This window comes from Mustela erminea, chromosome 16 (assembly GCF_009829155.1).
Source record: "Mustela erminea isolate mMusErm1 chromosome 16, mMusErm1.Pri, whole genome shotgun sequence".
Taxonomy (NCBI): domain Eukaryota; kingdom Metazoa; phylum Chordata; class Mammalia; order Carnivora; family Mustelidae; genus Mustela; species Mustela erminea.
This window is the reverse complement of record NC_045629.1, coordinates 64,912,540-64,931,404: the sequence shown is the minus strand read 5'-3', so window position 1 is coordinate 64,931,404 and position 18,865 is coordinate 64,912,540. Positions and strand designations below refer to the sequence as shown.

Below are 18,865 nucleotides of genomic sequence, written 5' to 3'. Positions count from 1 at the left end.
TATTATCAATGACTTTTAAGCTTCAGAATTTCCACTAAATAATGTATATATTTAATAATAAGTGCTCCAAAGCAATAAGTAAAGGTATGTTTTGATATATAGTCTATCTAGGGAGCTTGATATGTGTAGAGATAAAACTAATTGTAAATGATGCACCAGTATCAAAAGAGAAGACTTTCTATGTGTTTTGAACCTAGGAAATACTTTCAACAGGAAAGATTTTCCTTTTCCTTTCTGTTGCTCAGATTGACTTTATTTAAGAAATGACTGGAGATGGATACTTTGTACTTAGACACAAGAAGTTCAGATGCCCTTTCATAAGCACCCTCGGTGCAGTTGTAAGGAATAGAAACATCACAGGAAATTGTCCTCTGTAGCAGTCACGCCCCTAGGCATGAGCAAAAGTGGAAGACAAGATGGACACCACTCCTGCCCCCGTGAGCCTTGTAGCCTAATGGAGAAGGCAGATAATGGACAATTAACTCTGTCTAATGAGTGTAACAAAAGGGCAGGAGCTGGTGACTTGGGCATATAAAAGATTCTGTCCTCGTGGTCATTACAAAGGAAGCCGCAGAGCAGTGGTTATCAGTCGGACCAAAATTCAAATCCACCAGCACCGTCTACTTGACACATGACCTTGGCCAAGTTACATCTTTCTTGAGTTTTCATTTTCTCTTCCATAAAACAAAGATAACATTAGGCACACCTGCCATATCACCACATACAATCCTGCTACATATGAACAGCAGTTTCTAGCATTATGCGATCAGCTCACTGTAGGTAAATCTAGACCCAAGGGAATTTTGTAAAGGAAATGCTGATGACCCTCCGAGGAGGGAGAGAAGGCTACACTACTTATTACCTTGAAGGAGGACTAGAATGTTTTCATTATTGGGGATAAAATCCAGGTGTCCCGAACCTAAGGCACGGGAGAAAGTATAATGGTGTGGCAAAGTAGAATTCTAGATTTTTCTGGGAGAACATAGGATATACCAGGAGGCAAGCCATGCGGGGGTGTGGTTGCCAAGACTAAGGCCATAGTCACTGGCTCTTTGGAATGCTAACTAAAATGTCCAGGGGAGGCCTGCAGTGCAAAGTGAGGTCACTGTGTCCCCAGACCCTTCATTCATGGGTGCTCGGGGCCACCTAATACTCTGGGAACATCCCACCTGGGTCTAGATTTTAACTGGTGGGTGAAACTTCCCATTGTGTTGTGCCCAAACCATCTGCTGGCCTTCTCGAAGCTGATCCATGTCATGGTGACAAGACTTGGACGGAGTGTGGGAATAAAGGGGTTTGAGGGCAAGAAGGGGATTTTGACAGCTTAATCCCCCTGTCCATTAGGATAATGCCTTTTCTGGTTGGTTCTGTTGTTTTGTTGTTTATTTCGGTTTCCTTCCTCTCGCCCAGTGATTGAGAGTTTTTGTCTCGCTTTTACTTGTTGGCTTCTTGACTTATTTTAAGAGAACGATCACTTTGGAGTTTGTAGGGGAATCTGACAAATATTCAGTCCCAAACAGTCCTGATCCCTGCCCCTAGCAACCTTCAGCACAGTGCCCTAATTTGAATCTGATCTTTAATTTTACTTCTAGGCTTAAACCACAGTTGTCCAGTTCCCCCTGGCTAGGGGAAAGAAAGCATCTGTGCCAGATGTTTTATCCACTTAGTTCTAGAAGGAGAGCTGTGGCAGCGTCTATCAGAGGGGCACTAAACACACACTCTCACCTCTTCTTGCCTTACTTTCCACTAACTTGCCTGCTGGGTTTTGCCCCGCGGAACCCTCAGCCCTCCTGCCGGTATGTTCCCTATTCTGAAAACTTTCCGTGAAAAGCATTATTTTTTTCAGCATCTCATTAACCAGTAGCATTTTCTTTAGCTGGAGTTTCTTCTTTGTAGCCCGCCGAAAAAAGGGGACTGGGAAATAGAGGGCAGAGAAAGAGTAATTTTATAAAAATTTATATTTGCCTTATTCAAGGCTTGGCTGAGGATGCCTGGATGCCCCTCGTGTTGCTGCCATGGAGCCAAAATGTCAGTTACCAGTGTATTTGTAGGTCTTGCCCTGTAGGGCAGTAATTCTCAATCATATCCCTTCTTCCACACACTCTGAAAATAAATCCTTTGTAACAACTCTCTTGCTCCCCTCAAACGAAATTTAGAGTACCTATATTTTACTTATGTACATAATTTTTAAAGTCAATATACCAGCATAACTACACTATAAAGAACAAATAAAAGGAAAGTAGCTAAAAATAAAATAAAACTTCGCTGGAGACATCATGAAGCCGTGATATGTTAGCGTCTTTATGTGAAATTGCCGTGAACACACCGCTAGGAACAAAGGTCGGAGCCCATGCGATCTGCTGGGGTTCAAAACCATGATCAGTGTTGGCTTTCATGCGGCGCTTTTCTGAAATGGTGAACAAACCCTGCCAGAGTTTTAAACAAAGCAAAATACAACCTTCTATCCAAGTTTATGTTGTAAAATTCCTAGAAAGTTCAGTATATATAGAAATCATGCAAAAACCACTTTGTGTATATATAAAACGGAATCTGAATCTAGGCCAGGATAATGATAAATAGATTTGTGTGTGTGTGTGTTGTGTGTGTGTGAATAGAACATCTTGACGTGGGTGGGACACGAGATTCTTCTTGATGGCCCAGGATGTCTAGCAGTCACGGTGATAACAGAAATCCTCCACAGATTTTTCCAGAACTTGTAGGGGATAGCACCACCACTTTGTGGGAAAGACAGTACAAGCTCTTTGCAAACACAGATTTCCATTTTCTTCACATTTGTGGCTCCCAGGTCTCCACGGTGCCTGACACTAAAGGTGTGTTTGCGAAGTCAGAGGAGCCATAGTGAGATCTGGTAGAGTGTTCCATCATCTACTGACAGTTTCCTTACTGCCAGAGAGTTAACATTCTAATGTTGCCTTTGATCTCTTTGAAAATAAAGATGTGATACCCTATCCACCTGACCAATATTTTAGATATTCCTTTGCACATTTCTACTATGATGGTTCATATCCGTACCTTCATGCAGACCCATTCTTAAGTGAGCAGCAGAAATGAACTAGATTCATATAGTGACCCATGGAGGGGCAGCCCAAGCTCAGTTGAACCCACTTCCTGACCTCCCCATCAGGTTTCTCTGGGCATCCAGTTTACATGTTTGGTTTGATCAGTCTTATGTGTTTGTAAAATGTGCCAATGGAGAAGTCAAGTAGATATTTGGATTCAAAATGGCAGAGTGTAGGAGAAGTCTGGGCTCAAGATAAAAAAACGTCAGGTCATCAGCGTACAGCGGGTTTTTAAAGCCCTAGGGAAGGGTGATGGATTGCACAGGGCAAGAGATGCAAATGCCCAGGGCGCATTTGTGATAGTGAAAGTCCAGTAAACAAAATGCAAATATGAACAGTAATAGCAGGCGTGTTTAGAAAAGAAAACAAAAATCAAAATAAAACTGAGCAACCCACAAGAGCAGGAACTAGTGAATCGGAACTCCTAGCAACATCTGTAAACTATCTGTGTAAGAAGAAAGACGGAGGTATGGCCAACTTGAAATAGATACAAGGACAGCATTTTTATGTGACATGTAATTAGTTTTTGGAACTCACTGCCACAGAATATTTTGGGGTGACTAGCATAGAAAGTCTAAAAAAAGGATTGTTTTAGACAGTTGTGAGGCATAAGAATAGTGTTACAAGACATTAGGTATGAAGCTGTGTTGCCCCCACACCCCCTCACAGTTACCTGGGCTTCTCTAAATTAAGGTCCTGAAGGCCAGAACCATCTGCAGACACACCACAATGGTTCCTCCGAACTCAAGGTGACATAACTTCCCAGGTACAGCCTGGGTAGGTCATTTTCACCCCAATTTCTGGGAAACACCTAAATCAGCCAGACCATAATGGATAGGCAATGCAGGAGAAAATGAAATAGCTTTCCTAAAGCCTTGCTAAAAAAAAAAAAAAAAAAAAAAAAAAAAAAAAAAAAAGTGATGTGCTCCTAATGGCCTTGATTTATGACTTTCTTATTTGGATTTTTAAAAAATTTGCCTCTCTAAAATTATGTCTTAATACTGTGAAGACATTGGTTAATTTTGTTGGGACAACTTCTCTAAAAATAAAAATAGCCTTAGGATATTCACTTCAATTTAGTCTGTCCCTTGGAAGCATTTTCTGTAAGAACTTCTTAAATAATCAACTATAAAATAGGAGAATGGGTGTCAAGATGGATTTAGATTTAAAACAAGGCAGTAATTCATCTAAACCTCCTGACTGCCTTTGGTAAATTCAATTTTCTTTCCTGGCCTATGACTCAAAAACCTCAATTTCCTTCCCATGTAATGTTGCTTTCATGTTCAAAGAAGTGATTTCTTTTATTTCTTTGAAAATACGGATATCAGGAACCTATTCTTTAAAAAGATGCCCCCACCATCAATTTGCACTAACACCACCACTACCAACAACAACAAAAATGTGATTTAGAAATTCAGCTGGACACAGTGACGGTGAGATCGCTGTGGTGGCTGGAGGCAAGATTCTGTCTTAGTCTGAGGTCCGGTTGGTGACACCAGCACTGTGGGTCTTAACTTTACCCATGTCAAAAAATTATTGAATCCTTATATTGGACACCTGAAACTAATTAATACACTGGGTGATAATTATGCTTGAATAAAAAATCACAATCATAAAAATAAATAAATAAAATAGGGGTATTGGACCAGGTGATATGTGGGAGGTCTGCTTTAGTTTCGAGAAGTTAGTTACTATTTGTTAATAGTAACAAATCGACGATACACGATTTAATACTCCAAACATGCAAAAATCAAAAGGACTTATTTATCTATGAAAAAAATTATCTTAAAGGACTATTTCTTAACAATCTACTCTGTTGCACTTGTCAGTTTCTTCAGCCCCCACCCCTGGTTTCAGGTATAAGAAATTCCGTTGCAGTCAGTGAGATCCCAGGGGAGGCAGCTTTTGAAATGTCTTCTACTTTTAAGTAGTAAGACTTATTTGTTTTAAGATCACAGATTATTCTTTTAAACCATAAAACATTTTCTCATTTGGAAATAAGTCCTTCTTGTCTTTAGCTAGTATGCGTAGAAGTCTTTAATGTGTGCATTTTCCATATCCATTGAGTTAGAAGTCAGGTCCAAGACATTCCCTCAGGACTTAGGAAAGAGGTATAATTTTGGTTGCTAGCAATCTCCCTAAACTCATTGCAGAATTTTCTCTGTATTTATCTTCACAAGGAAGTACTTGACAGATGCACGTGGCTTTTTGGAATAGATGTCAAACCGTAGGGCAGAATAAGCTTGGTAATGGGTTAAATACTTCCCTTGAGTACCACACCAGGCTGGTAGACAGAAATCTCCGCTCCCACACTTTGTTTTCTATCATTTCTTTTCTTTTCTTATTTCTTTGTCCTTCTTGCTTGCTTTTCTTTCTATTTTTTTTTTAAAGATTTCATTGTTCAGTTATCTCTACACCCAACATGGGGCTCAAACCCACAACCCCAAGATCAAGAGTTTCATGTGCTTACCTACTGAGCCAGTTGGGTGCCCTCTGTCCCTTCTTTTAATATTGAGTGAAAAGAAAAGAAAATTGACTGGATTGTGCTCAAACAAAGGTCCATAAGAAAGTATGAGGAATGTTTATTGAGCAAGGATGTCACTGAAAGGGCTACTTGTAGATCATTCTCCATCCTCCCTTCGAGAAACATGGTAAGACCGTGCTTCCCAGTCTTCTGGTAAGGGGGACTGTGGAGGGTGGGGAGAGGACAAATAGCTCTGGCCATTGACTTGTGAGTTAAAATGGTATGTCACTCCAAATTAGAGCACTGAACTGTGGGCTTATGACCCCCTCCCCCAACTTTTTTTTTTTCCCCTCTTTTTCTCTTCCACAGCAAACCAGCCACATTCTAGATATCAGTTGTGTTATCATCCTAGGTCCTGGACAAAGGACAATGTTAATTAGGCCCCACTAGGAATATAGCATGAGTGAGAAATAAACCTTTGGTATTTTTATTTTTATTTTTTATTTTAATTTTTTTTAAAGATTTTATTTATTTGACAGACAGAGATCACAAGTAGGCAGAGAGGCAGGCAGAGAGAGAGAGGAGGAAGCAGGCTCCCTGCTGAGCAGAGAGCCCGATGCGGGACTTGATCCCAGGACTCTGGGATCATGACCTGAGCCGGAAGCAGAGGCTTTAACCCACTGAGCCACCTAGGCGCCCACCTTAAATCACTGAGATTTTGAAGTTGTTTATTAGCACAGCATAAAGGCCAGCCAGTCCCAACTCACTCAGTACCCAGACCCCAGGAATATTAGATCATTGAGAGGCAGGAGCATTTAATCACAGTGCTTGATCTATAATTTTAGATTACTAGTTGAAACTATTACATGATCAGTTGAACTATTAGTTGAAACTCCCACATCAAAGATACTGTTAGAAGTGCTCATGAGGAAGGACCTCTTCTTTCTTCTGTTGCTGGAAAATTCAAAATTCAGGGAACTAAAATTATGTAAAAGCTCAGCCGGGCTGAAAAATGGAAAGGTCAAAAGGTACTTAACTTATCAGACACCCTATTATGTGAGAATAAGAAACAGGGATCGTGTTTTTTCTCGTCACTGCTTTCAACTGACCCTCCTTCATAGAGGGCCACTGCCATCTTTCATCAGGACAACATCTACACATTGAAGCTGAGCTAAAGAAGGAAATCACAAAATAGGAAGAAACTAAGGATTCTTAGGATATGTGTAGTATGTGGAAGACACAATATTTCACTTTATTTCCATAAAAAATGCTATGATGTGGAGATTAGTCTTATTTTACAGGAGAAACTGAGGTTCCGAGAGGAGAAGAAATTTTCCCTAGGGTAACCCAGCTGAGTTTTTTTTGTCCTAAAGGCACTTCCATCTAGTAACGGAGGCCAGTGGGAAACAAAATATCCTTCAGCTGGAGCCCTGCCTCTGTGGGTGTGCCTTCAAACTGAGAGATCTTCTCTTGTCTGAGGTTAAGAGAACCCCAGATGGGGCTCGCGAGGGTCAAATCTTTGGGCAAAGTGAATCTAATGTATTTTTTCATCCTTTTGCAGTTCCTCCTTTGGCTTCAGTGAGAGCATCATGTCGTTTTCTTTTGAAATTAAGTGCCTTGGCCTCCTTACTGGGCATGAGTTCAAAGCCTAGATGCCTTAGGAAACACAGCATGAGGCAAACACACGTGTTAGTCCCTTCCTGGAAAGTGCAGTCCTGGGGAAGGAGGAGTGAGTGAAAGCAGAGTAAGGCAGAAAAGGAAGGAGAGCACGTTCAAGAGGGTGCGTTCCCCAGAAGCTCCTGCTTCTGAAGTACCACTCAGTTTCAGGGAACCATCGTCCGGAGGGCCTGTGTGAACCACTGTATTCCAGGACAAGGGAGGGAGAAGAATTTACTCATCAGGATAGATTGATGGTGAGATGGATGATAGAGAGTTGATAGATAAGGAAGGAAGGAATGGAGGGTAGAAGACAGGTAAGATGGGCGCACAGATGAGATGGATAGACAAAAGATAGATCTTATTGAATTTTATATTGTCTTCAGTTGGTTATTTATGTGCCTAGCTCCTTCATCAGGCTGCAAGTTTCCAGACACAAGCATATCTTGTTATATCTTGTTATATCTTGTTATATATATATTTATTATATAAATCTTGGCTTAGATTTGGACAGGATTAGATGGAATCCCAGCTCACATGTATGCTAGCACAGTGACCTTTGACCTATCACTGACCTTCTCTGAGACTATTTCTTCATCTATAAAAGAGGGATCAGCCTATCTCATCAGATGTTGGCGGAGGGGATGGATATTAGCATGTGAAGGAAGGGCTTAGAATAGAGCCTGGGAGATCATACTCTAAGGCACTAAGCTATTATTACTCCCGTACCATCTGGAGCTTCTGGAATTTCCCATGTTGGAGGCACACGGTGAATCCCTCCATGTTTAACTCACACTCTGTTTTGTTCCATTTCTTTTTTTTTTTTTTTTAAGATTTTATTTATTTATTTACTTGACAGAGAGAGATGACAAGCAGGCAGAGAGGCAGGCAGAGAGGCAGGCAGAGAGAGAGGAGGAAGCAGGCTCCCTGCTGAGCAGAGAGCCCGATGAGGGGCTCCATCCCAGGACCCTGAGATCATGACCTGAGCCGAAGGCAGAGGCTTTAACCCACTGAGCCACCCAGGCGCCCCTGTTTTGTTCCATTTCTATTTGTAATTTCTGTTCCAATCACTACAGCTTCTAGTCCTAACTTTTTCTCACCAGCTGCCCTTAACCATATGTTGATTGGACCTCAATCCAGATCATTAACAACCCAAAAGATGAATGAAATGATGTGAGTAATGTAGTACCTTCGAAGAAAAGCACTGTAGAAATAAAAAGGAATTTAAAATACTGATGTTCAAAATTATCAACATACTAAAATGTCTTGCCAATTCTGAGCCCCAAACGCCGGGACCATAGCTGGAACACCTGGAAATTATGCTCATTTGGTGGAACTGAATGGACATAATTATAGAGAAAATTGCTACCAGCTCTGCTGTTGAGTTGAACTTTTCGGAATTAATGGTCAATCTGAAATCTGGTGATTAGCAGAAATGTAAGAGAAGAACTATTAAGATATTAAGCCGGAGGCCCAAGCATGTGAGCTTTCTACTTAACTTTCTTGGAAAGTTTTTAAGTTTACGTGTATTGCTAGTTCGTTTTCCTCAGAGATTTTTTTCTTTTTTTTCCATTTGTTCATCTGTCAAAGTCAGCTGTCTGTAAAACAACTCCAAAACACCAAAGACATCATCAGCGAATCTGTCCAGATAATTTTGGATGATTCCATATATAAACAAGGTTCTGCTCACTAACTTAAAAGGCTTCAAACAACCAAAGGAAACCTTTGACGGCAACAAAAAATTGCATTTCAGGTTGAAGTTTACCTGAGACAGTTCTTCAGCCCCCAGGGAAGCCAAATAGTGTAGAACGTGGCTCAGCGACTCATCTCATAAATCGTAATTCCTTGGGTTTCTTTTCCCGTTTTCCTCGCATTAGCTGTTGACAGCAAATCAGTTCTGTATAGATGAACAGGTTTAATTCATTTGCTCCTGCTTCTGACATAGAGACCTAATCCTCCACCAAACAACTGGCTATTGTGAAAATTATTAAGCAGTGGGAGAGCCTTAGGTGGGGAGCTTGCCGCAGCAGATAAACCTCTCAGATGAACGACCCGTTTTGTTTCTACATTCGCCTTGAAAATGGAAGCTGCGTGCAAATGGACAGTACCTCAAAATGCCACATGAGATGAAAGAAGCTTTGGAAATTTCTTTCCTTGAGGCAGCTTGTCATCAGTATCATTTTACAGATGAGAAGATTTCAGATTTTGTGCTTGTTCTTGCAAATTTACATGTTGAATATTTGTTTGTGGGGCATATATCATCCCCAGGAATCCTAATTACACATAGTAGGCCTTCAGTGTATCTGTTGAGTTTAATAAAATTAAATGTGATATATTGAATACTTGATATGCGTAAGGTACCATGTTAAGCATATGAGGACAGAGACAAATACTTTTCTCTTTGGCCCCTCTAAGCAGCTCCATGAAACTGCCTTGCAAACATTTGATATACACCAAGAAGATGATACCAGTTGGGACGATAGTGAAACGAATTACAGAAGAAATCAGAATAGGGAAAATAGTCCATTTCTGGCGATCATAAGTGTGTTACTTCCTACTGAACAAGAAACGTCAAAATGTCTTCAGAAATAAGTCTGGTTCAAAACACTTCCCATTTCCCACCTTCTATGTAATTAGTACATGTAATAATGCCTCCTATTTGTCTGGAAGTTTATTCTTTACCAAATTTATCTGTGTCCCTCCTTTTATTTGACAGAGATCACAAGCAGGCAGAGCATCAGGCAGAGAGGGGGGGGAAGCAGGCTCCTTGCTGAGCAGAGAGCCGATGCAGGGCTCGATCCCAGGACCCGGGATCATGACCTGAGCCAAAGGCAGAGGCTTAACCCACTGAGCCACCCAGGTGCCCATCTTCTTTTATTCATTTGAAATACAACAACTGTACGGGGATAGTTCAAATAACGATTATTCTCATTTTAGAGGTAAGATAGTAGCTCAAGGTTATGAAACCTGGTGGTCAAACTGAGTTTGGAACCCTGGTATTCATAGTCTAAATGCAAGTTCAAGCTAAAAGCGCTCTTCTTAATTAACATTGAACTAATGGCGAAGCTATATACTCTAGACTTTATTAAATTATCCATTTAGCATTCTTTCCAAAACACTGTGGTTTTCCTACCTTTTTTACTTCCTCTTTTTTCATCCTATCTTGTGTATGTTTATAAGTTCTGGGGTTAAGTTTTGTCTTTTTATGCTTCTATGCAGTCTCCCTGGGTAATACCATCTGAGCTCTCTGCTTCTAGAGCCATGTATGTGCTGCTAACCCTGAAACCTGTGTGTTTCGCTGCCTTTCTGTCCTAAATTCTCAATACATATATCCAGTCTTGTAGTACACACCACTTGAGTCTCATAGACGGAAGATGTTCCAAGCTAACTTCATTTTCTTTCTCCATAACTGTCTTCTCCTCCTGGTGTCAGTAATTAATGTCAATACTACATATCTAACAGTTCAAATTCATGGGCATGTTCTTCCATTGCTTTGTCTAGGACACCATCCCCATGCAACCAGCCAACATCTATCTATCCCCTCCTCTCCTCTGTCACCAGTACTATCTTCAGTGCCTCATAATTTCTGACTGTTTCTCTGCCAAGTCTTTTCTCGGCCTCTCTCTCCTCTCTTCTGTTTCCAGTTGCTTTGCGGTGATTTATGAGATTTTTACATCAGGCTGGGGTCTTAGATCAATGTTCAACTCCATCATTTAGCACTATTTCTAGAGCATAGTAATGGTGTCAGGAAGTGTTTGCTGAATGAATCAATGAATTATTTAAGGAATGGAGGAGAAAAGGAATGGGCTACTACACTATAAGACTATAGAAAATCAAATACACTAAACTTCAGAGGAAAACTTTTTTTTAAAAAATAAGATTTAGGGGCGTCTGGGTGGCTCAGTGGGTTAAGCCGCTGCCTTCGGCTCAAGTCATGATCTCAGGGTCCTGGGATGGAGCCCCTCATCAGGTTCTTTGCTCAGCAGGGAGCCTGCTTCCCCCTCTCTTTCTGCCTCCCTGCCTACTTGTGATCTCTCTCTCTCTCTCTGTGTGTCAAATAAATAAATAAAATTTTAAAAAATTAAAATTAAAAAATAAAATAAAAAATAAAATGTATAGTTTATACTATAAGAGATATTTAGGAAATTCACCATGATACGTGTCCTGAATGTCTTCCTTCTTGGCCAAGATGAACTGTAAAATGGCATGGTTTCTAAACTGACCAGAAGTTTACCTAACTCTGGATAGTCCTCAAATAGTTCTCTGTGGCAAAGATCATGACGAGAGATCACAAAAGGAACTCCCAAACCAAGTAGTTATTTCAAGCTGTGCATGGGCTCCTTTTAATGAATTTTCCATAAACGGAAACCCACTGGGTCACTCATGGTTCTGTATACCAGAGAGCAAGCCTAGTAGTATGGAATTGGCTGCATTGCGTAATGCAAAAATACACTGGTTAGAGAAAAGCGTATTCTTTTGCCCTTTAGGATGAAGCTTACACCAGTAGAGTGCTCTAGTCAAATCATCATCTGAGAAATTTCTGTCGTGGTAGCTTTAGACCAGTAAATGCTAGTCTTCATAGAAAGAACAAAAGTCAATGTCAGTTCATTTGGACTTCAGGAAGGCTTTGGTTCAGGAAGGCTTTGGTTGATCTTTTGTGATCTCCTAACTCTATGCTCTTCAGTCTAAATGAAAAATAAGCACATCAAGTCTTACTTCTAGAATACCCATGAAGGTTACAGCATAAGTGAGAGTATTTGGTAAATGTTAAAGAATGTGACTAAAAACAATATTATATGGCACATGCTTTGGGTTTGAAGTCTGTTTCCACTAATGACTGGGACCTGGGACAGTTATTTACTCATTCTAAGACTCATTTTTATAGCTCGTAGAAACTTAATGATAATAATAATAAAACATTCTAATGTAAATACAAACCAAAATATTATAAAGGTTATTTTTAACTCTACTGCCTACCACAGAGTAGAGATTTGATGCACATATGTTAGAATGGAATACACAAACAGAATTCCATCATCATATTGTCCTTTTTTCTTAATTGCACATACCATGACCATACCACTCTACCGCTTAGATATTGAGAATTCTAATTTGAAATTTTATGTTTGGAACTAAGAGTTAAATGATTAACAAGAAAATCAGTTAAAACATTTAACAATAAAAACCATACACATGTATCATAAACTAAAACATTTAACTAAACTTTCATTCACCTCTATTTTGAGAGTTCGCCAAGGCTTTTCCTGGAATCTGTGTTTGCTACCTGAAGTCCTATGCTGTCTTTCTCACAAAACCCTGTTCTGTAATGTATGGCCCATCCATTTCAATTTTGGCACTTAAAAACATTCATGAAACAAACTAATTATTCTAGATGTTTACCCCATTTTGTTTTTATAGTTGTCTCAGCGACCCCAAATTCTATAGCACATTTTTTATTTTTTGCTTCTTTGTGGCTCATCTTTATCAAGCCATTCTTGAAGCATTTTCCTAAAAGAATAACAATTTTTTCACACCCATGGTGATTCATTTACATAATAGTTAACTGAATTACCTAAGGATTGTTACAACTGTAGCATATACAGATACATATATACAAGTAGCATAAACAGATGCAGCAACAAACACACAATTTTCATGAAGGACCCACTCTGTGGTAAGCAGATACAAGATGGCATGTCAGAGGAGGAGGGGTAGCTGGGAATTCAGGTCACTGGGGCATGTGTTGGTTCTACAGAGGGAGTAGAAGGCATGGGTGAGTGTGAGAAGTGGAGATTGGAAAAGAGGGTTCTGCTCTACACTCCAAAGTGGTTTCACAAATAAAACAGTGGAACAAGAAGTAGAAAGGGAGTTAAAGCAAGACATTTGTTTCCAAGCCTATTAGCTAATCAGATGCTGTCAATCTACAGAATATTTTTTTAAAGAATTTATTTAGTTATGTATTTGTCAGAGAGAGAGAGAGAGAGAGAGAGAGAGAGCAGGAGCGGGGAGAGGAACAGAGGGAGAAGCAGACACTACCCTGAGCAGGGAGCCTGATGTGGGTCTCCATTCCAGGACCCTGGGATCATATCCTGACCTAAAGGCACCCAGGCACTCCAAACCACAGAATATTATAATGGTAGCTAGGAAAAGCTTTAGAGAACAACTGATTCAACCCACTCACCACCATCTTCTGCTAACATTTGATAGATGAGGAAAGATGGTTGGGTTGAAATAGAAAATTCTTTAACCACTGTCCACCATTCAAAATAGAAGGAGAAAGACAAAGCCATCATAGATGGTGCTTAAAGTGTCCTTTCAAGGAAAGGTGCACTGGGGCTTCAGGAAAACGAGGGGTGGGGAGCACTAGACGGGAGGACTCCCAGATGTCCTCAAGCACAAGCCATCTACACCAACGGATGGACACAGAGGGAATGGGAGGAGGAAGAGAGAAAAAATAAAGAGGAATGGGGTGCCTGGATTGGCTCAGTGGGTTAAGCCTCTGCCTTCGGCTCAGGTCATGATCCCAGGGTCCTGGGATCGAGCCCCACATCGGGCTCTCTGCTCAGCAGGGAGCCTGCTTCCTCCTCTCTCTCTCTCTGCCTGCCTCTCTGCCTCCTTGTGATCTCTGTCTGTCAAGTAAACAAATAAATAATCTTAAAAAAAAATAATAAAGAGGAAAAATCCCATTTAATTATTCTCTAAAAGCCAAACATAAAACACCCCAAACAGAGGGGCCCCTTCTACAGAAAGCACTTCAAGCTTCCGCAGACACACCTGCACATGTGCCCCAGCTTTCGCTGATGTCCATCAGTGGTTATGCCTTTTACACAGAAATTCATTTTTGGACTCTCGTGGATTTTAAACACTATCAGCTGACAAGGGAGATGGAGCCGATGTTAAGATGATACGTCCTTCTGTGGCATCTTTTCCATTGCTTTTCCAGGAAATGCTGAAGAAAGTGAGAGACGGGACTGAGATGAACAGCTCTATTGATCTTGCCCATCCTCTGTCCAGTAACTGGTCCCAGAAGTTCCGTGTGGGAATTGGGGCTAACCAAAAACTGAGACCTCACCGTCCAGTTTTGGCCACACAGTCCTGTTTTTTTACCAAAGTGGAAAATTTTCCAATAAAACACAGAGGCCCAATAGAAGTTGCTAAAAACAAGTTATTTTGCAGTTCCTCAAGGCTTTCTGATTATTTAAAAAATATATATGAAAATCCCATGCGGTGGCCTTGGAGAAATTACCTTCACTAATATAATTGCTCTCTAATCCTTAAGTCAACCTTTTTTATTTCTCTGTGGATACCTTTCACCTCAACTTCCCTGTATTTTGAAGAAATGGCAACGAATTTCCAAAGCATGGTTTCTGGAAACCAACAGTGTCATGTCCAGTTGCCTCAAAAAATATAAATTGCATCAGCGTTCTTGGTCAGATCTTCAATTTGTGTGGCTCCCTCCAGTGAGGAACACAAGCACCATCTGGGGTTGGGGTGGGTGGTTCCCATCCTATGCTCACCACTTCTTGGTAAGGGAGGAAAGAGTCAGTTGAGGAGTACAACGGAGCCATGTTGAAACGGGAAAGGGGGACAGATGGGGAGTCTGGCTGGAGGAAGTCTTAGGATTTCTAGTCCTACCAAGATGGGACTCACTCGGGTGCCTGGGTGGCTTAGTAGGTTAAAGCCTCTGCCTTCAGCTCAGGTCATGATCCCAGAGTCCTGGGATCGAGCCCCGCATCGGGCTCTCTGCTCAGCGGGGAGCCTGCTTCCTCCTCTCTCTCTCTGCCTGCCTCTCTGCCTACTTGTAATCTCTGCCTGTCAATAAATAAATAAAATCTTTAAAAAAAAAAAAAAAAAAAAAGATGGGACTCACTCAGCAGTAGCACAGAGGACAAAGGCATCCCTTTGCACCTCAGAGTCAAGGCTCTTGAAAGTGACATAACCTTTGAAAATGATCTTTCAGGAAATAAAGGTGAACAGCAAGAGAAGAAAGCATTCCTCCTTGCTTCCATGTGTCTGCAAGTTGCATCGGGAAAACTTCCTTCTCTAGCATTGAAGATTTTAGAAATTTTTAAGTCAAATCCACACAAGGGGCTTTGAGGAAGGTAGCATAATCTTTTCTGTCTTGCTCAGTTTCCTTCAAAACATTGATTGCTCCTTGTAATTACTTCTTTTTTTCTTTTCCCCAAAGATTTTGTTTATTTGAGAGAGAATGAGAGAGATAGAGTATGAGGGGGGAGGGTCAGAGGGAGAAACAGACTCTCCACCAAGCAGGGAGCTTGATGCAGGACTTGATCCTAGGACTCCAGGATCATGACCTGAACCAAAAGCAGTCGCTTAACTAACTGAGCCACCCAGGCTTCCATGAGATTATTTATTTCTTCACTTCTTTACTATCTACCCCTTGCCAGACTGTGAAGGCAACAACCATCTTTGTTCTGTGTACCACTATATGCCAAGTTCCTTCTACAATGCCTGGTACACAGTGGGTGCTCACCAAATGTGTGTTGAATGGATAGACTTCATACTTCTGAAAGATTCAGAGCAAACCAGCTTCCAGCCACTACTGGTTTATTTCTTCTTTCTCCAAATGTCGATGAACTTTGAGTCAATAGAAAGCCCCAGGGAAATTCAAGAATATATTTTCCCTAGAAACCCTCAGGTCATGAGGGTGTCTTGAGAAGACCCCCCCCGGGGCAGCCCTGATTTTGTGTTGTATTCTTTTTGTTGCTTAGGAGTCCTTTACCTCACAGGACTCTTGGTTCCGAGATCCATGGTCTGAAGTAAGATATTTTGTTCTTTTCTTCTGGTATCAGCTCATATTAGGTCTGGTCAGGCTTGACACTTGCTGTGTTCCAGTGAGAAGTGAATGCATTATTAATTAGATGAAAATGTTTATGAAAAGGGCCATTCTTTACCATTGTCACTCTGAATTCAAAAGAGAGTGCTGTTTCCCTAGCTCCGCATGCTTTTTGCAGGTCAAGGGGCTTCTGTGAGATTTCCTGTGTTCCATAAAGAAGAGAAGTTTGGAAAAAATTATTGTGTTTGGTCTGGCACTCCCCACAACCTGAAAATAGTCAGTGTTGTTCCCTGTACCATAAACAAACAATAAAAACCAAATAAACCACACCCTACACCCAAACAACACTGTTTCTTCTGAGCGTGTGATTTCTGTAATTAGTGTGAAGAATGAATTCCGTGTTCCCTTGAAGATCTAGAATACTAGATGGAGCACCCCATGGGAGGTGCTCTCCCAAGATGCTCCCTCACCCACGAAATAGGAAATTCTATTCTAGAGAGTTCTATCCTAGAAGTATAGAAACTTCGGTAACCCTGCCTGTTCCCTGAGGTTTTTCTCAATGTGAAAAGAGGTGGTCCTTTAATTTTCTTGGATCTATAAGAGTCAAGATTCTTGCATCATTTACCTTTTAAGAGTCAAGACTGGGCCATATGATGTTCTGGAAGAAATATCCGTCTTAAAATTCTAGGCATCTTTATGTGAATTGCAGGCTCCATGAGGACAGGGCACACATCTCACTCACCAGCATATTCCTGGTGCACTCCTGGTAGGCATTCGGTGCCCAGCTGCTGCATGGCTGAATGAATGAATGAATGAATGAATGGCCAGGATGACTGTTGATGTAATCATGGTGCATCTTCACACATCACCAACTCCTTCACTCTACACCAGCTCTTAGAATGGAAAAAGTGAAAGAGATATCATCTAGTCCTAAATAGAGCTACGGGGGATGTCCCCATTGAAATGTTGTTAGTCTCCTCCCGTGTTTCCAATCTCTTTGTCTTGCCTTTTTTTTTTTTTTTTTTTGTACGACACTTACCTTCCAACATGGAATTTCTCTGTAATTTGTTATTTATTCTCTTACCCACCACTACACCAGAACAGGGTTTCTTGACTATGTTACTTACTGCTGCATTCTAATTGCCCAGCACAGATCTTGGCACATAATTAGGACTCGGTATTTGTGAAGCGGATAAATGCAACAATAGTTATTGAGTATGGATTCACGCGTTGGAGTCACTGAAGGAGTTTTTTTGTTTTTGTTTTGTTTTTTTTAAATCCCAAATCCCAGCTCCACACCTGTGGAATCGGAATGGGTAGAGGTCTGCATTTCGATCAGGGAGTCTAGGAGATTCTGGTATAGCTTCTGAGAACCACTAATTCATCCACTCATTAATCTAGACATAATCCTGAAATCCAGGGAGATAAAGTGTCCTGTCATCCTTGAGCCTGGGTTTACTTAATATGATGTGTGTTGCCACCCACCCCATTAGCTGCTAGATGCAAGAATTAGGGCTTCTGGACTTCATTTCTGTGATGCAACCCTGTAGGCAGGAAGGTAATGGGGCTTCAGGTAGTAAAGGACTTTTTGAGTCGAACGACGCTTTTGCACAGAAGAGCCACCCTATCTCCATGCTAACGTGTTCCCCATTTCCATCTCTCCTAGTTCCTGGACATCTCCATCAAATGGACCACCCAGGAAACCTTTCCTCCGAAGTACCTTCATTATGACCCAGAGACCTCTCGTCAGCTGATGTGTGACAAATGTCCTCCCGGCACCTCCCTAAAACAGCACTGCACGGCAAGGCGGAAGACCGTGTGTGCCCCTTGTCCTAACCACTACTACACAGACCGCTGGCACACCAGCGACGAGTGTCTGTACTGCACCCCGGTGTGCAAGGAGCTCCAGTACGTCAAGCAGGAGTGCAATCGCACCCACAACCGGGTGTGCGAGTGTGAGGAAGGGCGCTACCTGGAGGTCGAGTTCTGCCTAAAGCACAGGAGCTGTCCCCCCGGGTTTGGAGTACTGCACGCTGGTACGCATCAGCTTTCGACATGCGGCAAAATTAATGCGATCGTAGAGAGTCAGGTAGTACTGAGAGCTTAAGGGAATGGTTTTGTCCTGATGATATTATAGGATAGCAAATTGCAGAGGTAATAGAACATGCTAGGTGCATCCTATGTGGCTGGCTTGCTGCCCAGGGACCATTTCTAAGAGGAATACTTTGCCACTGGGGGCAATTTAGTAGCAAATCTCCAACGCAGCAAATGGCTCTCTAATGAGATGCGTGATGGAGTGGCCTTTTTTTTTCAAAGGGACACACTCTGAGTCGCACTGTTTATAGTTGATACATACTTCTGGGCTTCTCTTCAGCACGAACAGCTTCAATCTTCAGTGCTTTTTGACAAACATCAGAAATGATAATTGATACCAAGAGAGTAATTAGGCTGATATTAATGAGGCTCTGGAGTGCTAACAATGAGGAGTTATAATTAATTATGTAAAAAATGAGAATGGTTAGGGGAAATGCATTTCATTATTAAAAATGAAACTGGTTCTTCCCTTGGCGTGGGCGTCGAGTGTCTGCGAGGATAAAGACCGGCAGCATCTCTAGAAGGAGCTCATTCTTTATCTTAGACAAAACAGATTGTCAAGCCAACAGCCAGTACTTGTCTACAAACAAAGTACTTTCTCTTTTGGCATTTTGAACAGCTGAGGCTAAGGCCAGTGTGCATGGAATCTTTTAAAGCTGCAAACCCACATTTTTTCCTACCACATTCACGAAGCTTCAGTGTAGTCTTGTATCCTCCCGTGGCCTGGGAAAATTCAGAATATTCACTTCACTTCCTTTCCTTTTTTTTTTTTTT

The 18,865-nt window shown here is 41.3% G+C and overlaps 1 protein-coding gene and 1 long non-coding RNA gene across 2 annotated transcripts in view; one reads left to right on the top strand and one right to left on the bottom strand.

Annotated features, from left to right (window-relative positions):
- TNFRSF11B (TNF receptor superfamily member 11b) overlaps positions 1-18,865 on the top strand; it is a 28,926-nt gene that overhangs the window by 2,075 nt on the left and 7,986 nt on the right. Inside the window, exon 2 of the mRNA XM_032315936.1 lies at positions 17,664-18,033. Within this exon, the coding sequence (XP_032171827.1) occupies positions 17,664-18,033 (370 nt within the window). The remainder of the gene's footprint in view (positions 1-17,663; positions 18,034-18,865) is intronic.
- On the bottom strand, positions 6,253-17,669 carry LOC116574924. Its single transcript, XR_004279551.1, has 3 exons — positions 16,623-17,669; positions 8,966-9,503; positions 6,253-6,715 (listed from the first exon to the last, which is right to left on the bottom strand). It is a non-coding gene; the product is annotated as an uncharacterized LOC116574924 (long non-coding RNA).